At 39.0% G+C, this 21,544-nt stretch overlaps 1 protein-coding gene across 3 annotated transcripts in view; it reads right to left on the bottom strand.

Annotated features, from left to right (window-relative positions):
- Window positions 1–21,137, bottom strand: part of STIM2 (stromal interaction molecule 2) — a 150,337-nt gene extending 129,200 nt beyond the window's left edge. For all 3 annotated transcript variants that reach the window (XM_047091062.1, XM_047091063.1, XM_047091065.1), the window contains exon 1: window positions 20,557–21,137. In XM_047091062.1, the coding sequence (XP_046947018.1) occupies window positions 20,557–20,965 (409 nt within the window). In that variant the 5' untranslated portion in view covers window positions 20,966–21,137. The remainder of the gene's footprint in view (window positions 1–20,556) is intronic.
- Between the last annotated feature and the right edge of the window lie 407 nt (window positions 21,138–21,544).

Raw genomic sequence — 21,544 nt, 5'->3', positions numbered from 1 at the left:
AAGTGGCCCGATGAAAGAAACGATGAAGCCGGAATTTAAACCCAGGTCATCTGACTCAATCTCTACAACACCATGCACTCTTCACCACAGGTGAGCAACAAGGATTAAAAAATTAAGAACCGCTAAGAAGAACTATGGAATCCTATAATCCTCATTAGAGACTTTTTGGTAAAAACTATACAACAACCTAAGGTCTAAAGAGTTTAGTATTATACACAGTTATGTAGATTAACGAGAATAATTGGAAATTCCTGAATCACAAAAATAATCGAAAAGTTTATTGACTTTTCAGTAAGTACCTTAGGAAGTAAGGCTGACGGCTCAACCTGAACACAATGCAAAGGGAGCTTGAGACCAGGAACTTAGACCATGGAAGTCTAGGAGCAAATAATTATCAACAGAAGTCAAGAGCTAGACAGGGAATACAAGTAACAGGATAAGAGAACAGAATCCACAGCCTGGAAGAAAAGCACTGGCAAAGAGGCACATACCAAAAACCATGATTAGTCAGTTTGAGGGACAAGCACAGACCAACAGAAGCAAAGACAGACAGGGTTAGGAAACTCTCACATCCCCAGGGCCCAGGCAAATATCCACTGCTCCTGGGAAGAGGTAGAAGTAAAAGCCCACCGCTTCAGGAGACGGACAAGAAACCTTCCTGGCCCAGGAATCCCTGGATCCCACACCAAAACAAAGTACGTTACCCCTGGGCAAAGAACAAGAAACTCTCTAGCCTAAGTCCTCCCCCAGATACAAGGCAGAGTTTGGCTGCCACTGTGAGAAGAGGAAGAAGGCTGAGGAAGCCCAATCCCAAGGCCGAAGACTTAAACTAGATCAGGAAACCCAAACACTCCTTCACTCCCCCCACAAATCTAGGACACAGAGGGAGCCCCTCCACTGCCCCCATCAGTACAGGCATGCTGCTGACAGCAGCCAATGCAGTCAGAACACTACTCAGGCCACACAAAACACAAAGTAACAGGAAATTTCTGGTCTGTGGTACACTCGAAAATGACCAGTAACAACAGAGCCATACCCAGCTCAACTACTAGCAAAACTATCTCAACTACCACATTAATAGTCTGACAGAAGAAGCACACCCATTTCTGGACATCGGCAAGATTTATCTCAGTCTCAACTGTGCTATCAGTCAATCAAAAATTATGAGCCATTAAAAAAATTATGAACCACGTTTTTAAAAGGAAGAAAAAAAGAAAAAAACTTCATTGTCAAGAGATAAAGCAAACAGAACCAAACACAGAGATAACCCAGATGCTAGAATTATCAAACAGGATGACTAAAATAATTGTGATTAATGTTAAAAGATCTAGAGGAAAGAATTAATATGTTAAAGTATCTGGACAATATGTATAAACAGCTGGGGAATCTCAACAGATATGAAAACTATGAAAGACAGTCAAACGATAATAAAATAAAAACACCATTTCAAATGTGTAAAATTCCTTTCATATAATTATCAGTGCACTTAAAACAGGTCAACAGAAATTATCCAAACTGAAATAAAAAGGGTAAAAATGGGTTTAAAAAAAAAAAAAGAAAGAAAAGAAAAGGATGCACCCAACAATTGTGGGACAGTATCAAATGATCTAACATACCCTTAATTGGAGTGCCAAAGGGAGAAGAAAGAAAAGTAGGACAAAAAAAAAATTATCTGAAAAGAGAATAGTTGAGATATTCCAAAATTAATGAAAAACAATAAACCACAGATCCAAGGAGCTCAGAAAACTCTTAAAATTGTGAAGCTATCATTATCTTAAATTGAGCAAGTTAAAACAAAGGGTTGAGACAAAAGATATAGCTTGAAATAATAAAATACTGCAAGTATTTAGCAGATAGTGTTAAATACTCTCTACTATCTATAAAAATACAACAACATACTATTTCCATCTCCACATAAAAAGTTAACTAGAGGAACAGGTGAAACAGAAGAAAAACGTGGTAAGAGATGAAAAAGACATGAATTATAACCAAATAAACACATATTAGAGTTTCCTTCCAACAGCAACCAAATATAGATGTTTAGACTATATTACTTTGACAAAAAAAAAGAGAAAAAAACCAAACCTATTAATTTTCAGCAAATACATTAAATAAAGGCATTTAGTTATGTATTGTAAAAATAATTACTTTGCGTGAATTTAGTAAATCCCCAGGGATGATCATTCTACATTGTGAAAATTCTTTTACAAATTTAATTATGGTTTACCACGTCCACTATTGGGAGAATTTGTGTCACAGATGACTGGAAACAAGAGGCATCTAGAAACTGATCAGAATAAAGCAGAGAAGAGACAGGGTTGAGACTTTTAAAATGCAATCCTAAATTAAAGGAAACCTAAGTAAAGTTTACCTGACCTTTAGAGTATCCTTCTGCTGTCTCAAAGCTGGGAAAGTGCTAAGATCCAAAGACCCACTTAAGTCGTGGGAACGGAGGCAAGTCAGAATGTTCAAAATCCTCATGTCTCCTGATAACAAGTTTCCTAAAGGAAGAACTCAATTTTTACCAATACGCTATGAATTACTAAAGATGCCTGAGCCATAGTAGTAGGAATATAAAAAGAACTGTGAAATAAACGTACCCAAAGTTTTTCCCGTTTTATTCATCTAAGTCAATCAGCACGTCTGGAACCACCATGGACCCTCAGAGATATAAATTAACAATTCCAACTAACAGAAAAAGGATATCTAACTTTCTGATGGACTAAATACTGAGTAGCGTATGAATACGCTCCTTAGTAATACATACTGTCTACTACAACCTAAACTGGGTTTTCAGGGACACCTGGGTGGCTCAGTCAGTTGAGCGTCTGACTCTTGATTTCAGCTCAGGTCATGATCCCAGGGTCCTGGGATGGAGCCCCACATCAGGCACCACACTGAGCGTGGAGCCTGCTTAAGATTCCCTCTCTCTTCCTCTGTCCCTCTCCCCTACTCACGCATGCTCTCTCTAAAAAGAATAAAAGGCAGTAAGATGGGTTTTCAAGCATCTTGCAAACTACAAAAGGAAATTCTGAACACTTCATTATATTGAAAAGATAAATAAAAATTAACTTTTCTGAAGTACTAATTCAGAATATGCAAATATTTCTTTCCTACGGCATTTCCTCTTAGCAAATATAAATATTAATAAAGACTTTCATAGGGTTATTGATCTCTCACTTTGAAGCCTATTTTTCCTGTAAGTTAGTTCTTCAACTTCAAATTCTTCTAGGGTAAGACTTTTCAGGTACATCTTCATCATGATTAAAAATTATCTATAAACATACCATGTCTTGCTTTGGAATTTGTATTTAACTAAAAACAGCTGCTGTATATCTAGAAATCTTTAAAAACTGACCAAAGACAAAAAAAAAAAAAAAAGATTTATCTTATTATCTTTTAATTCCTAAGCACAGTCTTTTCATTATAAATCACGGGCCCTAGAATTTTTTTCACTCTTTTACTAATCTATAATAGAAAAGAAAAAGTCCCAATTATTGACAGTTCCATACCAAGATTTATGACAAATATATCATGACTACCAGCCAGCTACCTGAAAAAAAATTTTTAAGACTTCAAAATGTAAAACTAAATTTTTAGTACACTATAAAAGCTAAACGACAATTTTATAAATAAGTTTAGACAACTTATAAAATTTCATATGTGTTTGACTAAATTCAGAGGACCAACATATTTACACATTTCTATAACATTTTAAAATAGATCCCATAAAGAAATAGTATATAGCCTATGGCAAAAACAACATAGCACTAGGAGTTAATAGAGTTGGGTTCCAGTTCTAGGTCTATTATACTGCACTGAGGTTGATTTTAAAAGACAAATATTTATATACGCTTTGTAGAAGACTTAAAGAGATTTATCATGACTTATATAACATATTATAAATAAGTAAAAAGAGTAATAGGTAAAAACAACATGGCTCTCAGTTTCAATTACAAAAGTGTGGAAACCAGTGAATACTGGGATCAGCAGCATTCACAAAATGAGGAAGTTGCCAATTTGTTCAAATATCACATACTGTATACACCAAAACTATTATTGCATGACAAATGACTAGAACACTAAAAGTGAAATCATAAGAGCAGAGACTTCACTTGTTTAGTTTTCTATTTCTCCAGCACCTAAAAAGTATCTAGCAGTAGGCATTCAAAGATTTGTTGAATAAATACACTCCCAAACTAAGTAGCACAATGTAATCTCACTGACCATGCCTAAAACGGACTCTACTACTCTTAATTTCACGTTAACCAGCACTTTTTAAACGTTTTTTAATGTCTATGAGATTACAAACTGAATAAAATTCCAGACTTTTTAATAGTCACATCATTTTAATTTCCCTAAACTCTTTCAAAAAGATGTAAAATTATAAACTAAAGAGGACTTCATGACTCAAGCCAACTGAGTAATATATTAATCATAACTACTTAGTTTATGTAAGTGAAAAACTGAAAGCTGATCCTATAACATTTTTCCACTAAAAGTTATTAGCAGTCACAAATACAGATATACTACACTTTTGTTCCAAGAATATTTAACACATAAAATTTTTCAAATAGCAACAAAAAACATCTTAGATAAGGACAGATGTCGGTGATTAGATCATACCATGCTCCAGACTACCCATATTATCGTAAAGTGCTGAACACACTGGACACAAAGTTCTACCTGTAAAGCATTAATCACTGTACAGATGTAAGGCATCATCAACTACAACAGATTACAACCAAAAACAAACCTTCAAGTTGAAAAGTATTTAGAAGGCTATGGGACAACCTCCATGAGAAAGAAGATATTGTTACAGATAACCTCAAATGGGTAAAAAAGAAAGAACCACTGTAATACAACGTAAGTAGACAGATATTGCCAGTTAGAATTGCAATACAAAGGGTATAAACAATCTGTTAAGAAAATTCCAAGGTGGAAGAAGTCATGCCTCACTGAAGATAACTTTGGAAAGACTTTATGACAAAAGAAATACGGAGAGGAGGAACCATGGCAGTCTTTTCCCACCACTGTATCCACAATTCATACAACAGTGCTGAACATAGAACACTCTCAATACAGATTTACTGACTGAACAAATATCTGGAATGGACCTTGAGAGATGGGAGATGACACTCTACTTTGAGAGAAACATGCAAGCAATGGACTAAGGGAGACAATGAGGTGTATTCAAAGAACAAGGGGTAGTCTAATTTTGCTGGAGTATATTTATGACATACAAAAGATAATCAAGGAGTTTGTGCCCACTCTGAACTTGAATAGAAAAATGGGGGAAAGATCAAATGTAACTCCAAGAAATTGTGTTTGATTGATTAGAAAAACAGTGGCACCATTAAAAGAAATACAAAGTTTAAAAAAAAAAAAAGAGGGGAGAGGGAATCAGGTAAAGAAAATATTTACTGAGCATTTTACTCCTTGTTAAGCACTTCAAATCCACTATTTTATTTTTTTTTTCAATGTTTATTTATTTTTGGGACAGAGAGAGACAGAGCATGAACGGGGGAGGGGCAGAGAGAGAGGGAGACACAGAATCGGAAACAGGCTCCAGGCTCTGAGCCATCAGCCCAGAGCCTGACGCGGGGCTCGAACTCACGGACCGCGAGATCGTGACCTGGCTGAAGTCAGATGCTTAACCGACTGCGCCACCCAGGCGCCCCTCAAATCCACTATTTTAATCTTCACAACAATCCTGTGAGGTACTTATATTCCCAGTTTACAAATGAGGCAAAAGAGATCACAATACTTCCCCAAAACTCACAAAGCGAATTAGTTAATCTGTCATTCCCTCCCTTCTCCTTTCCTAAGAGAACCTCCATTTTGTTCAAATATATAGGGTACTAATGTGCTCAGGAAAGTGGGCCACTCCCCCAGTCCTAGGAGAATGAAACACGATTGTTCTAAAAAGGGAAATCCTTGTCTACTAACCCAGACTTGACATAGGAGACCTGAGAAGAATCATTTTGAGGGCTTCTGGGAAAGACTTTCCTACTTGCATTAGCCATTGTGGAGGTCACTAGGGACCCAGAAGTCACCAATCTAAGAGCTGTCACTGATTCTTCCCTTTGTCTCACTGCTGTTTCCCAATCCATCAGCAAGCCAAATCAATTCTAATTCCAGAATACCTTGTTAACCCCTCCTCTTCTCCTATCATCCTAGTCGAAGCCATTAGTAATTCTCAACTAGACTACTAATAACTACTTTCCTATGCAATCTCCTTTTGGTGACTCTTGCTCCCAACAATTCATCCCCCAAACAATAGCCAAATAAATCCTTTAAATGTAAATTATGGAGCAACTGAAACACTTGTGCTCTGATGGTGGGGCTGTAAAATGGGATAACCACCATGGAAAACAGTATGAGGTTCCTCAAAAGACAAAAAATAGAATTACCATATGACCCAGCAATCCCATATTGAATCCCATTTTGAATATATATACACAAAAGACTTGAAAGCACAGTCTCAAAGAGATATTTGCACACCCATGTTCACAGCAACACTACTCACAACAGCCAAAAGGTAGGAGCAACCCCAGTGTCCACTGACAGACAAATGGATATAAAAAATGTGGCACATACATGCAATGGAGTATCATTTAGCCTTGAAGAAGGAAGGAAATCTTGCCACATGCTACAACATGGACGAACACTGAGGACATTAAGCTAAGTCAAAGCTAGTCACGATAAAATAAAGACTATATGATTCTACTTACACTGAGGTATCTAAAGTAGTCAAATTTATAGAAACCGAAAGCAGAATGAAGGTCCCAGAGACTGTGAGGAACTACTGTTTGATGGTGTGGAAAGACAGACTCCACTTTAAAGCTTCAGTTTCCACTTTCCTTTCTAATTAATGAACTCAAACCCAGCCAGAAGGGGCAACTGTTTCCAGCAGTTGCTAGTAAAATACAACAGAACAACTGACATTCGGACCATAAAACTGCTGGTATGAACTTCATGAAGACAGAACGGTTAACTAATGCATACCAAGAATAGTTTCATTTGATAGCACCAATAAAGTAGTCGATTAGAGAATAATCAAAAGCAGCTCAACCGGTTAGCACCAATGAACATTTTCTTCCGTTCTTCTATGTCTAAGTGATGTAATTACCTTCTTCTTTCTCATAAAAACCCCTTGCTTTCCCCCACATGAGCAGGGCACTTCTCCAGCTGCTATGTGAATCTGCGCTCCCTAAATTACCAATTCTATGGCCCCAAATAAAAGTTCTTTGTTTCTTCTTCAGTTTGCCTCCTTTTCCTGATTGAAATTTAACGGAGTTTCAGTTTTGCAAGATTAAAAACTTCTGGAGATCTGTTTCACAACACCGTGGATATACTTAACAATACTGAATTTGCACACTTTAAAATGGTTAAGGGGCACCTGGGTGGCTCTGTCCGTTAAGCGTCCAATTCTCCGTTTCAGCTCAGGTCATCGTCTCACCTGGATCGAGCCCCGCATATGTCTCTGTGCTGACATCGAGGGGCCTACCTGGGATTCTCTCTCTCCCTCTGCCCTTCCCCAGCTTACACACACATGCTCTCAAAACAAATAAATAAAACTTTTTTAAAAATGGTTAAAATGGTAAACTTTGTGTTACATGTCTTTTCCATAATAATTCCAGGGCAAAAAAAAAAAAAAAAAAAACACTAACAACCTCCCCTCAAAAAAGGAATTATAAACTACTCTCCTTAAAATGCTTCAACTGCTTCCTATCACCCACTGAATAAACCCCAAACATGGTCTATGAGGCTCTGTATCATCTGGCCCTTCCCACTGGGACAGCCAGATCAAACACTTCTCTCCCTCTTCCTCGAGATGTTCAGTCAAAATGATACTTTTGCTTCTTCAAATAATTCAAATTCTTTCTTGCCTCCTGGTCTTTGTCCATGCTACTACCATTTCGTGGAATGCTATTACCCAACTCTTCACAGATTTGGCTCCTGACCCTTCAGATGTCCCCTTAAATGTCACCTTCTCAGAAGCCCTTCCTAACCAGCCTACCTAAATTAGTAGGTGTCCCTACACCATCCACATTATTTTCTATCTTGGGCCTCTTTTGTTCCTTGATAGCATTTCTCACAAGTTAAAAACATTTTTTTTTCCCTATACTCCCAAATGAAATGCAAGCTCCATGGGGACCTTAAAGATTTTATCTGATATTTCAAATGCAAAATGCATTAAATCTTTTAATCTTACAAAAAGGTAAAAAAAATCATTTAAGCCAATGACACAATTCTTTAAAAATCCCACAGTACTCCTCAATTTCAATCTCCATACTTAGTTACATACATACATACATTCAAAGCTCAGATCATTAATGGTTATTTAGATCATAGATGTGACTCAAACTACGTCTTCAAATTTTTTAATGCAACATAAAACATCTTAACAATACTCAACATATCACAGCACATTTCTACAACTATCCTACATCTTTATCTATAGGTTAAAAAAAAAAAAAGCCAACAACTGAATACTCAGATCTGCCAGACTCTGTTCTAAGCACTTTACACAGATTAACTCATGTAATCGTCAAATCATTTTAGAGATAAGGACATTTAGGCACTGTAATATTGTAATTTATAAGAAATGTATGTATTTGGTCACAGAGATGACCAAAATAAAAATTCATACGTGTTTGGTCTTTGTCCACAGTTTCCAAACTTGGCTCACAGTTCCCAAAACCCATGGAACTTCCTGATGGATAAGAGCAAAGGGAGCATCTTTTATATTTGGGCTCTTGTTTCCTGTTCTGAAAAAGCTTCAGAGCTATAAAGGTGAAAGGAGTGTCTTATTATTCATAACAAACCCTTCCCACTACAACTGGGCTTAGGTTACTGAAGGCGAATTTTGCAAAGCACCTAAAGGATGGGGCTAGCTGCCAGAGGAACCATACACTGCTCGAATGTAGATCTGGAACTTTCAGTCCCACCCTGATTTCTAAGGAGGAGGGAGGGGTTGGTTGAATCAATCCCCAACGGCCACTGAGTTCATCAATCATACCTATATAATGAAAACCCAATGTCTCCATAAAAACCCAAAAGGGGGTTCAGACAGCTTCCACTCTGGGGAAACAGAACGCTTCCATGTGCCATTATCCAGAGCCCCAAACTCCAGGAGGACAAAAGCTCCTCTGTTTGAGATTTTGTCCTAGGTATCTCATCCGGCTGCTGATCTGTGCCTTTTAACATTCTTTGTAATAAATTAGTAATCTAGTAAGTAAATGGGTTTCCTGAGTTCTGTGAGCCACTCTAGCAAACTAAATGAACCCAAATACGGGGTCATGGGAACCTCTGATTTACAGGTCAATCAGAAGCATAGGTAACAACCTGGGCTTGTGACTGGCTTCTGAAGTGGAGAGTAGTCTTGTGGGACTGAGACTTCTAACCTGTGGAATCTGATTCTATCTGCACGTACATAGTGTCAGAATTGCAACGAATTCTCAGACACATGCTGGTGTCTGAGAACTGCTTGTTGGTATGGGCGAGTCTCCCCACACACACTGGAATTGGGTCCAGGAACCCTTTTCAGGCATGAATAGATTAAATCACCTACCGCGAATTACAAAACCACTGTCAGACTGGGACCGCCCAAGAAATCCTGCTCTAGTCTAGAGGCCATGCTCCTAATCTCACTGTACAAAACTGGGAGCAGACTTGTGACCCAGGTAAAAGTTCAAGATATGAAATGTTATGCCTCTTAAAAATGACACTCCATCCTTACAGCATATTCATTAAAACAAACCACAAATAGGAATTACCCACTTAATGAGGATACCAATTTTTTCTAATTTCTAGAAATTATATATCTTAAATTAGTATTTTTTAAGATTTCAGAATACTAAATGCAAAATTTTAAGAAATAAAAAGCTGGCTATTTACCAAAAATGAATGAAAAATAAACTCACAATGTTCTTTAGACAATAAAGACCAAGAATTTAAAATTAATCAGAATGTTTAATTCTGCTGTATCATCAGCCTCATTTCCTAATTCCCCTCCAATCATACACTGTGCTTTATCATACAGATCTTTGGCACTGGAGGATTTTTAAGATATAAACTATTTGAGACCACTCCTAAATCTCCATTATATGTAGTAATCTATGGGGATGATGATAACCTCACCAGGATTCTAAAGGATTAAGTAAGATAAAATACAAAAATGCCGGGCATAAACATGAATCCCACATGCAAATATGGATGGTGGTACACTACAGGCAGGAGGACCGTTGCATTTTAGGTATTTGGTAATTCACAACCTCATGTAACATTCTCAAATGGCAATGTCTATGATAAATGTCATTCCCTACTCAGCTTCCTCCTCTCACACTGCTATACTTTTCCCTATGTGACAAATTCTCACGCATTCCCAGTGAGTTATCTACTGTGGGAAAAAAAAAAAATCTTCATTAATAGCCCACCTCTCCACATCAAAATGAGTAAGTAACTCCATCTCTGTAATTCTATTAAATATAGCCCTTATGCCCTTATACTCTTGTTACAATGTATTATCACCCTTTAAAAGGGGTATCTCCTCCTAGAACACAAGGCAAGGTCAACAACGTATTAATCTTTTCTTTTTTTTTAATGTCTATTTAATTTTGAGAGAGAGACAGAGTGTGAGCAGGGGAGGGGCAGAGAGAGAAGAGAGGGAGACACAGAACCTGAAGAAGGCTCCAGGCTCTGAGCTGTCAGCACACAGCCCGATGTGGGGCTCGAACTCACGAGCCGTGAAATCATGACCTGAGCCCAAGTCAGACGCTTAAATGACTGAGCCATCCAGGCGTCCCAACAACTTATTAATCTTAAAATTCGAAACACCAACCTTGGTGACTGGAACATTACAGTCACTGAAGTATCTTGTTTGTTTGTTTGCTTGTTAGTGAAGCATAAAATACCAAAGAGCAAACAAAAAAGAACTGTATTTATTTACATCACACCTTGTTCCAAAGAAGGAAGAAGGCTTATTTTCAATATTGCAAATGTGTAACAAAAAACTTCTAAGAAATATTCTAATGATATTTTTAGTAAATGCAGTAATGCTACTAGATAAGCTACCACAGCAGTTTCCTTTTAAAAAACAAATACAATATTAATACTTATTTTTTTAGATTATGCAATCTACTCTTCGGCAATTTTAAAGTTTACATTGTTCTTGCAATAATAAAAATGGTCAATGTTAGCATCTTTATATCCCCAGTTCCTTGCATCATATCTGGCATAAAACAGTCACTTAATTATGTTAAAAGCTTTATGTACACACACACACACACACACACACACACACACACACACAGATTCACCATAGTCTGACTTTCTGATTTTATACTTCTTTTAAGGATCTATTTCAATAGACCTAGAACCAAAGACTGGATGCACATCACAGGAGATGTTTTAAAAAGCAAATTCATAAAATAGCAGAGTACCTATACCCATAGATGAACAAAGATTTAAAGCAGATTTTTTTTAATTTGGTATACAGAAATACAGAAGAAAGAAATCTCAAAGATTAACAGTTTGAATGTGTGTGACAAAGCAGAAAGAATTGCTGAAGATGAAAGTAGGGAACCAGGAAAAATTACATACTTATCATACATGGAAAAGTCAGAGGATTATTGCTGGAAAACAGGAATAAAGGAGGATTAAGACTATTTACTCAGCATCAGATTTTCTTTTTAATGTTTATTTATTTTGAGAGGGAGAGAGAGTGCAAGCAGGAAGGGGCAGAGAGAGAGGGAGAGAATCCCAAGCAGGCTCCATGCTGTCAGCACAGAGCCAGATGTGGGGCTTGATCCCACCAACCATGAGATCAGGACCTGAACCAAAATCAAGAGTCAGATGTTCAACTGACTGAGCCACCCAGATGCCCCTCAACACCAGATATTTTTACAAAGGGACGAAAATACCTGCACAATAACATGGGTCTGTGAAATGTCCTGTATGGTAAATAGCAGATAAAAATTTCCAGTAAGGGTTTAAAAAACCTTTTTAACTTACTGAGAATCATTTAAGAAACAACTACAAATCATTTTCATTACCGAAGGGGTTTGTGATAAGGTTGTTTGGTATTTCTTTTAATGTTTATTTACTTGTTCTGAGAGAGAGAAAAAGTATGAATGGGGGAGGGGCAGAGGGAGAGGGAGAAAGGGAGGGAGGGAGAGAGGGAGAGAGGGAGAGGGAGAGAGAGAGAGAGAGAGAGAGAGAGAGAATCCCAAGCAGGCTCAGTGCTGTCAGCACAGATCTCAGGAACTGTGAGTTCATGACCTGAGCCAAAATCAAGAGTCAGACTCTTAACTGACTAAGCCACCCAGGTACCCTGGGTTGTTCAGTATTTTTAAATCACACAAATCAGACTCACTCCAATTATTTTTACAATTCAAAACCCAGTATATAATTCAATAAAGTCATTTTTGAAGTGTTTCAGTTCCACATAATGGCAAGTTCAGGAAGAACAAAGAAAGGGGTAGAGAAAGTGAGAACCACCAGAGGGAAAATAAGTTAAACAGAGGCCAAGAGCCATAAGCAAATTCATTTTGCAAGAAACACTGGGACAGATACAGGTGCTTGGGTGCTGAGATGAGTGTTAGTCCAGCTGACTACTCTGTGGTTCTGGGGTGAGGGGAATTACCACCAGGTAAAGAAAACACTAAATGGTTACTATTTAACACTCTACAACTAATCTTAGCCTTTATCCCAAAGTTGTTTCACTTTAAACTATATGACTAAGGAAGCCTAGCAGAAAGGAAATTACTCTCAGGACTGCAGCCACCATGGTTGTGCAGTATCACCTCAAGAGCCAAATGAAATAAAGCCAAGTCAAATCAATCATTGGCTTGGGGTTTCCTATCCCCAATTTAGAACTTTCCTAGTAATGAAGTTCTCTGAGAAGGAAATGTTCAGCTAGATGAGAGGAACACAAGATTGAGGACAGAGACAGGAGAGAACCACCCTTAAAATTAGCAACAGTAAAACCAGTGAAGGAAAACAGTTACTGAAGGTAGGATTAGAAAGTGTCAAGAAGGACGGAGTTATCTAATATCTACTAACATAAAGACCTAGAAGGATAAGGAAATGAAGAAATCATTTAGATTTGGCATTTGAAATCATCACCTAAGGATCAAGCTTAAAATTCACATGCAAAATTCAAAAGTTAATTTTGAAACAAATAATATGCCAGTACTCCAAGATACTGCTATTTACAGATGGTTGGGGTGAGGAAGTTCAATTTTGATGCAATATAGTATTAAGTCAATCTGGAAACAGTTATCCTTTATTAAGGAACAAACGTGCACTTTAAAATATGGAGTACTAAAAAGCCATATAGAAACAACTTTGTAAATCATCATATAAGTCCAATCACATATAAAAATAATTTTTATTTTAACTAGGCACATTTGAAATAAAGGCACTATACAACACTGTTTCACCTCTTGCATATTTTCAAGGACTTGCACCAATTTAAGTCATTCTACAAACACTAGGGTGTTTAAAAGTCAAAGGCAATTTTTTAGGGCGCCTGGATAGCTCAGTCAGTTAAGCGTCCGACTCTTGATTTTCGGCTCAGGTCATGATCTCACAGTCGTGAGATCGGGCCCTGAATCAGACTGCACAGTGAGTGTGGACCCAGCTTGAGATTCTCTCTCTCCTTGCTCTCTGCCCCTCCTCCCCCAAAATAAATAAACATTAAAAAAGAAAAAAAGTAAAAGGTAATTTTTTTTTGTTTCTTAGACTTCTTCTAGATTCCTTCCTAACAATAAAGCAAATTTTTACAAAATTTTCTCTAAACATCTCATAACCATAATTTCATGATTTAAACTCTCAAAACCTTTACTTCAATGCAGCTTCCTAACTGACCTCTTCATTCAGCTCTATTATCTCCTCACTTCCATCTGCCCAGACTTCACTTTCTCAAACAGAGATCATGTCAGTCTCATGTTGAAAAACCACTGCTTCCTAACCCGACCAGAAAACAGATTTACTCCTCTTCAGTTTATGAACAAAACACGCAAAGATCAAAATACCTTTTTAAACCTTTAGTTTTACCTTAACATTTAAATCTGCATTCTCCATAACATGTGCATGTTGGGTAACGTTAAATGTTAGTCACTAATGATTAAACACTGAAAGTCTGTTTTCCGTTTAAACAATCTAGTAAAACCAGTATGCTAAGAAAATGTATAATTTCAGGGGTGCCTCAGTTAAGCCTCCAACTTCGGCTCAGGTCATGATCTCATGTTTCATGAGTTCGAGCCCCACATAGGGCTCTGTGCTGACAGCTCGGATCCTGGAGTCTGCTTCAGATTCTGCGTCTCCCTCTCTCCCTCTGCCCCTCCCCTGCTTGTGCTCTTTCTCTCTCTCTCAAAAATAAAATAAAATTAAATTTTAAAAAAACTTTTAATAAAAAAAGAAAACATATAATTTCCCATACTCCTGAACTGGTTGAGTACTGCAGTTTTAAATGTGCTGGCATTTCAATACAAAGGGTATAAACTAAGGAATATTAAAGCCCTTGATAATTTGGCCCAAATCTTCTTTCTCTTTGCATTTCCCACTACTGTACATACACCCTATGCTGAACTCCAAATAAAACTATTAATTTAATCCTGGGGCGCCTGGGTGGCTCAGTCGGTTAAGTGTCCGACTTCGGCTCAGGTCATGATCTTGCAGTCCGTGAGTTCAAGCCCCGCGTCGGGTTCTGTGCTCACAGCTCAGAGCCTGGAGCCTGTTTCAGATTCTGTGTCTCCCTCTCTCTCTGACTCTCCCCCGTTCATGCTCTGTCTCTGTCGCAACAAATAAACGTTTAAAAAAACAACAACAACTATTAATTTAATCCTTATTCTTGCATATGCCTTCTTCCAGAAAGCTCTTTCACTCATCGCCACAAGAAGTCGCTATCAAGGTCCCACTCAAACTCTACCCTCCTACTTTCCCTAACATTTTACAGTCTGTTATGGTACTAATCACAGTCTCTCTCATTATTATATTTAGTTGTGTGTATAAGAATGCATATAACATACCAGTTAAGAATCAAAGCTTTGAAAGCAACGAAACTCAGGTCAACCTCTGACTCTGCTATTTATTAATATAACCTTGGGCAAGTTACTTAAGATCATCCTCCATAGGTTTCCTCATCTTTTATATGAAGATTATAGCAGGTTATCTCCAACAGGATTAACCTCAGAATCAAAAATAATGATGTATATAAATCATTGAGCCCAATACTGACAACTAGTAACAGTTTAGTAAACATGTCTATTATTCCCAATAGGCACAACTCATTGTCCTACTCTTGTTGGTATTCTTTCCCATTCCTATTATGCGGTATTCTGCATGTGCTTAATAAGTGCTTGGCTGATAAAATCTGATAGATCTTAATAACATAAGGTCCAAATTCCAGTGAATATCAAAAATGGCTTACTAATCATACCATTAACTGTTTAACATTAGCTTAACCAGTTTATACTTTAGCTACCATATGCATTGATACAGATCTCCAACCACCATTTTAAAGTATTCTACACTGCATTGCCAATATCCAAAATGCTTGATAATAGTTACTCAGAAGTCTAAATTAATCTAAAAACTTTAGCATGTATCCAACCACCAAGAAAGCCCTTAGCAAATTAAAGAATTCCTATGTGGATACTCCTATTGCTAAAGCTACGCCAAATCCCAAACCCATTTTTCCAACTGGTCCTCTAAGTTACCCCGAGGCAGGGGATTCCCTCAAGAGCCCAATCAGGTCTGCCGTGGTATTCTCAAGAAAAGTACAAGGGATGCAATATTTCCGGACCAGTAAGATTACTAATTCTTAAATGTTCAGAATAGACTATATCAAAAAACAAATGAGTAGATTCTTTAATCCTATAGTTAGCTAGAGAACAAAACAAAAACAAAAAGAAAAGAAAGGAAAAGAAGAAAGGAAAACCCCTACAGCAAGGCCAAAGACTGATAAAGAAAAGGACTAGTAATGAGAACTACCTGGGAAGGCAAAAGAGAATGCAAATATAGCAGAAGACCCAGTCATCCAAAGGTGGCTTCATAAGCTAAATATAAGCTAAATTCGGAAAGAGCAATTTCACAAAAAGAGGAACAATATTTTCTAGTACTATGTAAACTACACTGTAAGTTTAACCACTGTCACAATGTAAACATTAGCACTATAAATTCATTGTAAATAACACTCCTCAAAGCAACATGTACATAACTATATTCAAGCCAATACCAATAAAAAAAAGTAAAAAGAAAAAAAGAAAAAGGTGACATTTGGTACGTAAATGTTAGGCATTCAAGGTGAGATACTTAAAAGTGAACCTTAAGATTTTACAATGATAATCATATTTATGTAAAGTATTTTCATCTAAATTAACGAAAGCCCCACTACATAGATGTGTTTAACACTGAGTAAAGTGGCGCTTTCTAAATCGTATCCCTTCCAATTAAGAATACTTTAAGTTTTCACTGAAATTTTAATACTTCCAAGAAACATTTTAAAATGTGTTTTACATTCCTAATAACATACCAAACTACTGACAAGTATTATAGTTAAGTAAACCTTTATACAGGCACTGAAGAAAGTGGCATTAACTCATCTTTAGAAAACGACAGAAACAAATATTTCCGAAACTAAAATTTGTTTTAAAAAATTCTGAAACTGGGGCGCCTGAGTGGCTCAGTGTGGTAAGCGTCCGACTTCGGCTCAGGTCATGATCTTGCGGTCTGTGAGTTCCAGCCCCGCATCAGGCTCTGTGCTGACAGCTCAGAGCCTGGAGCCTGCTTTGGATTCTGTGCCTCGCTCTCCCTCTACCCCTCCCCTGCTCACACTATGTCTCTCTCTGTCTCAAAAAATAAACAAAACATTAAAAAAATTTTTTTTTTAATTCTGAAACAAGTAACTACATATAAGAAAATATGTTTTAAATGTGTCAATTACAGTTGACCCTTAAGCTCTGTCGGTTTAAACTTTGTGGATCCACTTATATACAGATTTTTTTTTTATAAATACAGTACAGCATTGTAAATGTATTTTCTCTTATGATTTTATTAATTACACTTTCTTTTCTCTAACTTACTTTAAGAATCAGTACATAATACAAAACATGAAATATGTGTTAATTGTTTACATTAGGCTTCCAGTCAACAGTAGGCTTTAGTAGCTAAGTTTTGGAGGAGTCAAAAATTATACTAGGATTTTAACTGTAGACATCAGCACTCCTAACCCTGCTGCTCAAGGGTCAACTGAATTCTGTATATTTTGCCAGAATAAAAAACTGTGTTCCATATACATATATGTGTGTGTGTAAATATATACATATATGTAAATATACGTACATACGTGTGTGCGTGTATGTATACACACACACATATATACATAACACATTTGAGTGTATTTCTTGCCTTTCATAAACTATTTCTCAGAGACCATATCCAGATGAGATCAATTATTCTCTACTGGGATCAATTCATTGATTCTAAATGTGTTACGCAAAAAAGAAAAAAAATAATGTTTTGAATTATTAAAGCACTGCCTTAGATGGTAATCAACAAACTCTTAGTCACCAAGCCCTAACCTGCTTTAAATTTCAATCACTTACAAAGCAAGGGCCCTATATCCCCATATATAACCTTTATTTCACAATAGTATAAATATTGGTTTCACCTCATCCAAACATTTTTGCAAAATCCTGAAAATGTTATATACAAAAGAAAAACACAAACGGATATTCATTATGATGGTAAGTCTGTTTATTTTGATGATTTCTCAGTCTCTGTAAGAACACTTGCTTGCTCAAAGCGAAATATGCAATAGATGTCTTAAAGGTAATTTATTCTTAGGATACACTAAACCTCAAAAATAAAACTGAGAGGGAAACATCAGTGGAAAAGAATGCTTTCTACATTTTATTAGTAAGAGGCAAACTCTTACAACGTCCCTAAAGAACCAAACTGTAGCGGAAAAGAGAAGATGTGATTTGGACTGTCATTTTCAGAGCTATTAAGAAAACTCACAGTTAAATGACAATTTTAATACAGAGCCAGAGAACAATTCTTCTCTCAGAATTCTTTCAAGAATTGTCCACTTTCAAAATTCACATGTAGCTACGTTTTATTACTAATGCTCTCTACCCCTTTCCTCTCCATTAACACTACCCAGAATGTAGTTAACAGTTATTTTTAAGTACAGGCTATGATTCCACTTCCTAAAGTGTACATCAGCAACAATCGATTATGTTCTGGGTCTAGCACAATATTTACAGGTGGAAACCATAAACGAAAGTGTTATTCATATAATCAGAAGAATAGGAAGGAGCCCTATAGAGAGCATATACGTAGTTCAGAGAAATTTTCAATATGCTTCAACTTTATTACAGACTTTCAATTTACCACTTTCCAGATACCAGTGCTGTTGACTATATTTAAATAAACTAATGACCACAATTTAACTTGCACATTGTGTAGTCTGATTATTTTAAACTTTAAATGGAAATGTTTAACTTGTTAAAAATCAATACTCCAACAAAGGAAAAGAACATTAAAAATAAACTCCATAATTAATACTATTTTTGTAAACTTATTTTAAAGCACCACAGCACAAACTCATTTTGTGTGATCCGCCAGACTTTTTATCCAATAAGAATCACCTTTCCTTTTTCACAATGCCATAAACAACTCAGAAAAATTTAAATCTTCAAAAAGGATTATAAACAGCTAATTAAAATAAAATTCCATCTGCAGTAATTTCCTTGATATAATCTACATTATACTTTATGTATGATATAATTGTACATTATACTGTTACTGGTTAAAAAATACTAAATTTTCTGAATTATATGCCCTTCTACCAATTACATATTGATAAAAACATTAGCCAATTATTTATTAAACAAACCCTTCTGCTCAAGAAACCAAGCATCACACTGCTATACCTTCTAGAAGCCCCAATATTTCTGCTCCCTCCCTTACTGCATGAGGCGTTAAACCTTCAGAATCAGTTTTATCTCCCTACTTTCTTTAACCTTCACGATTATAGTTTTATCTGGCTACTTTCCTAATAATCACTGTTCTTCATTTTTATCTGCCACATCTGTATCTCGAGAATAAAGACTATTCAAGCCTCAGGTTATTCCAAACATCCTCCCAAACCATATCACGGTCCTAATACTGAGCACTCTGTAATCATTTTCTCCAAATTACCCAGTGATAGGTTTGAGGTTTCCAGTTTCCTTTAGAGGAGCTTGCTAGGTCTCAGGGTAAACCAAGTTAAATATTCTGCTCATTATGTTCCATACAACTACAAAGCACTTAACGGAGCTTACCAACACCCTCCTCTCTAAAATAGCAAACACCCTGTCATAGAACGCAGAGAATAGCTGCTTTGCTCCAAAGAATATAGCTTTTGAGCACTTCTCAGAGCAGCTGTTAGTAACTTTCAGACGCCTGCTGGACTATCACTTTGGTTAAATTAATGATGGGTCATCTTGTTCCACTTTACTTCTTCCTTTTTAGTCTTGCATTCAATGCAGAAAAGCTGCGGATTACTTTTAAAAATAAAGTACAATAAATAAATAAATAAACATTACTTCGGCTCCACTACTTTTCCAAAAGAAATCATCTCAAGATCCCTACATCATTACCTAAACCATGCAGACCACTTGCACATGCCACTGGAAAGCTTTAAAAGGATCCTATTTTCTACCTATCCTTACCCAACACGTTCGCAAGTTTTCAGTAATTTCGAGAACGTTCTGTATTACAAAGGTGCTGATGCACTCAATCAGAACTGTTTTTGCTCAAATACAAGCCCCGTATACGCCGCACTTGATAAATTTTAAGTATGTTTCTGGTTACCTGAAGAGCTTTCTGCTGGCACCCTTTGTCACCCAGTGATGCTCCCACCAGCAAATATTTCCCATCCTTTAAAACGTTCCTCCCACCCTTCAAAAAACACACATGAGACTTAGAGGTTTCCGCATACTAATACGGAACCACTCATACCACTAGGTATTATGGCTCTCAAAGAATCCTCTTTAGCAGCCTCCCCCGGGACACTAGGCTCAGCGGGGCTTTGAACCTGTGAGACTCGCTGCCAGCTGCCTTTGCAAAAGCAGCACCGTAGGCCGACTCAATACCGCATTGCTGCTGCCGACTTTTTCTAGCAGCTTAAAAAAAAAAAAAAAAAAAAAATTCAGCCCAGTACCCTGCAGACCCTGCTGGCTCTCCTGCAGCACGGAAGAGAAACCGCCGCATTGCTCAGCGTGGAACACCGGGGAACCCGACTGTAGGGCGGGGAAGCGAGTGCCGTCGAGAGGCTCTGTCGAGGGCGGGGTGTCGGCGGGGGGGGGGGGGGGAAGGCGTCCGGACTGTAGGGGACCGCGACGAAGCAGCGGCCAAGGCGCGGGCGTCTGGGCGCCACGCTCTGCATCGCCCCGTGGCCGTCAAATAGCGGGGTCCCGCCAGGGGCCCCTCCCGGGGATGGGGGTCCCTCCGCAGCCGGACTCGTCCCGCCCGCCGCCCCCCACCCCCCCGGGCCCTCACCTGTCATGAGCGCCGGACTGTCGCCCGCCGCCGCAGCGGGAGAGGAGGCGGCTGCGGCGGCAGAGCCCGAGGCCCGCCGCCCGCCGAGGTGCCTGGACACCAGCTCGCATCCATCCGCCGCGCCGGCCACCAGCAGCCCAAGCACCAGTAGCGCAGCCCAATGCCACCGCCGCAGCCTGCCCGAGGCCGAGCCGGGCGTCGCGGCAGGATGAGGGCGCGGAGGAGGAGCAGGGGGAAAGCGCAGCGGCGCTACGGCCGCCGACCACTCGTCCGCTCCGCCAGGCGCTGCAGCCGCCGCCGGCGACTCCTCGGGCCGCCCCCGCCGCCTCGGACGCGAGCTCCTGCCGGGCGCCAGCCTGGTCCCCTCGGCACCGGCGGCCTCCGGAGCTCGGGTCCCGGCTGCGTTCATTGGTTCCGGTTATTTAAAAAAAAAAAAAAAAAAAGGTGAGGGGCTTCTAGAAAGGTACGGCGTCTTCAGGCCGCGCGCGACACCCGCGCTCCTGCGGCGGCGAGACCGGGATCCGCTGCTCTGGCGCCTCTCAACACCAGCCCCAGCGCCCGCGCCACCGCCGCCGCGGCGCATCCCCCCGCCCTCTCCGGCCCGCGCCCGTCGTAGTACCACGCTCGGCCCCGACGCCTCCTCCCTCACACACTCGCACGCAGCATACCAATCCCCCGCCTCCTTCAGCCCCTCCACGGCGCAGGCGCGGCGCTGCTGTACTGCGCCTGCGCGGCGCCACAGCCCCGCCTCCAGGGGCGTTCCCGGGAGGACCGGAGTGCGGCGGGGAGGCAGTTAACGCTTTCGCTGAGCAGCTTAGTTTGAGGGTAGGAAGACGGGCATGCCCCCTCCCCCACTCACGGCCCCGCCCAGACAGGAGGTGGGTGGGACCAAAGAGGCGGGACAAAGGAGTACTGACTTCCCAAATTGTTTGGGCGAGTTATAGGCATGTAGACGGCAACAAAAATAATTGCATGGGTCGAAAAAACC

This window comes from Lynx rufus, unplaced genomic scaffold (genome assembly GCF_022079265.1).
Source record: "Lynx rufus isolate CCGP_SWC_20201006 ecotype Redwood Valley unplaced genomic scaffold, mLynRuf1.p SCAF_3, whole genome shotgun sequence".
Lineage (NCBI taxonomy): Eukaryota > Metazoa > Chordata > Mammalia > Carnivora > Felidae > Lynx > Lynx rufus.
Note: the sequence above shows the minus strand (reverse complement) of the source record. Positions and strands in the feature narration are given on the sequence as shown.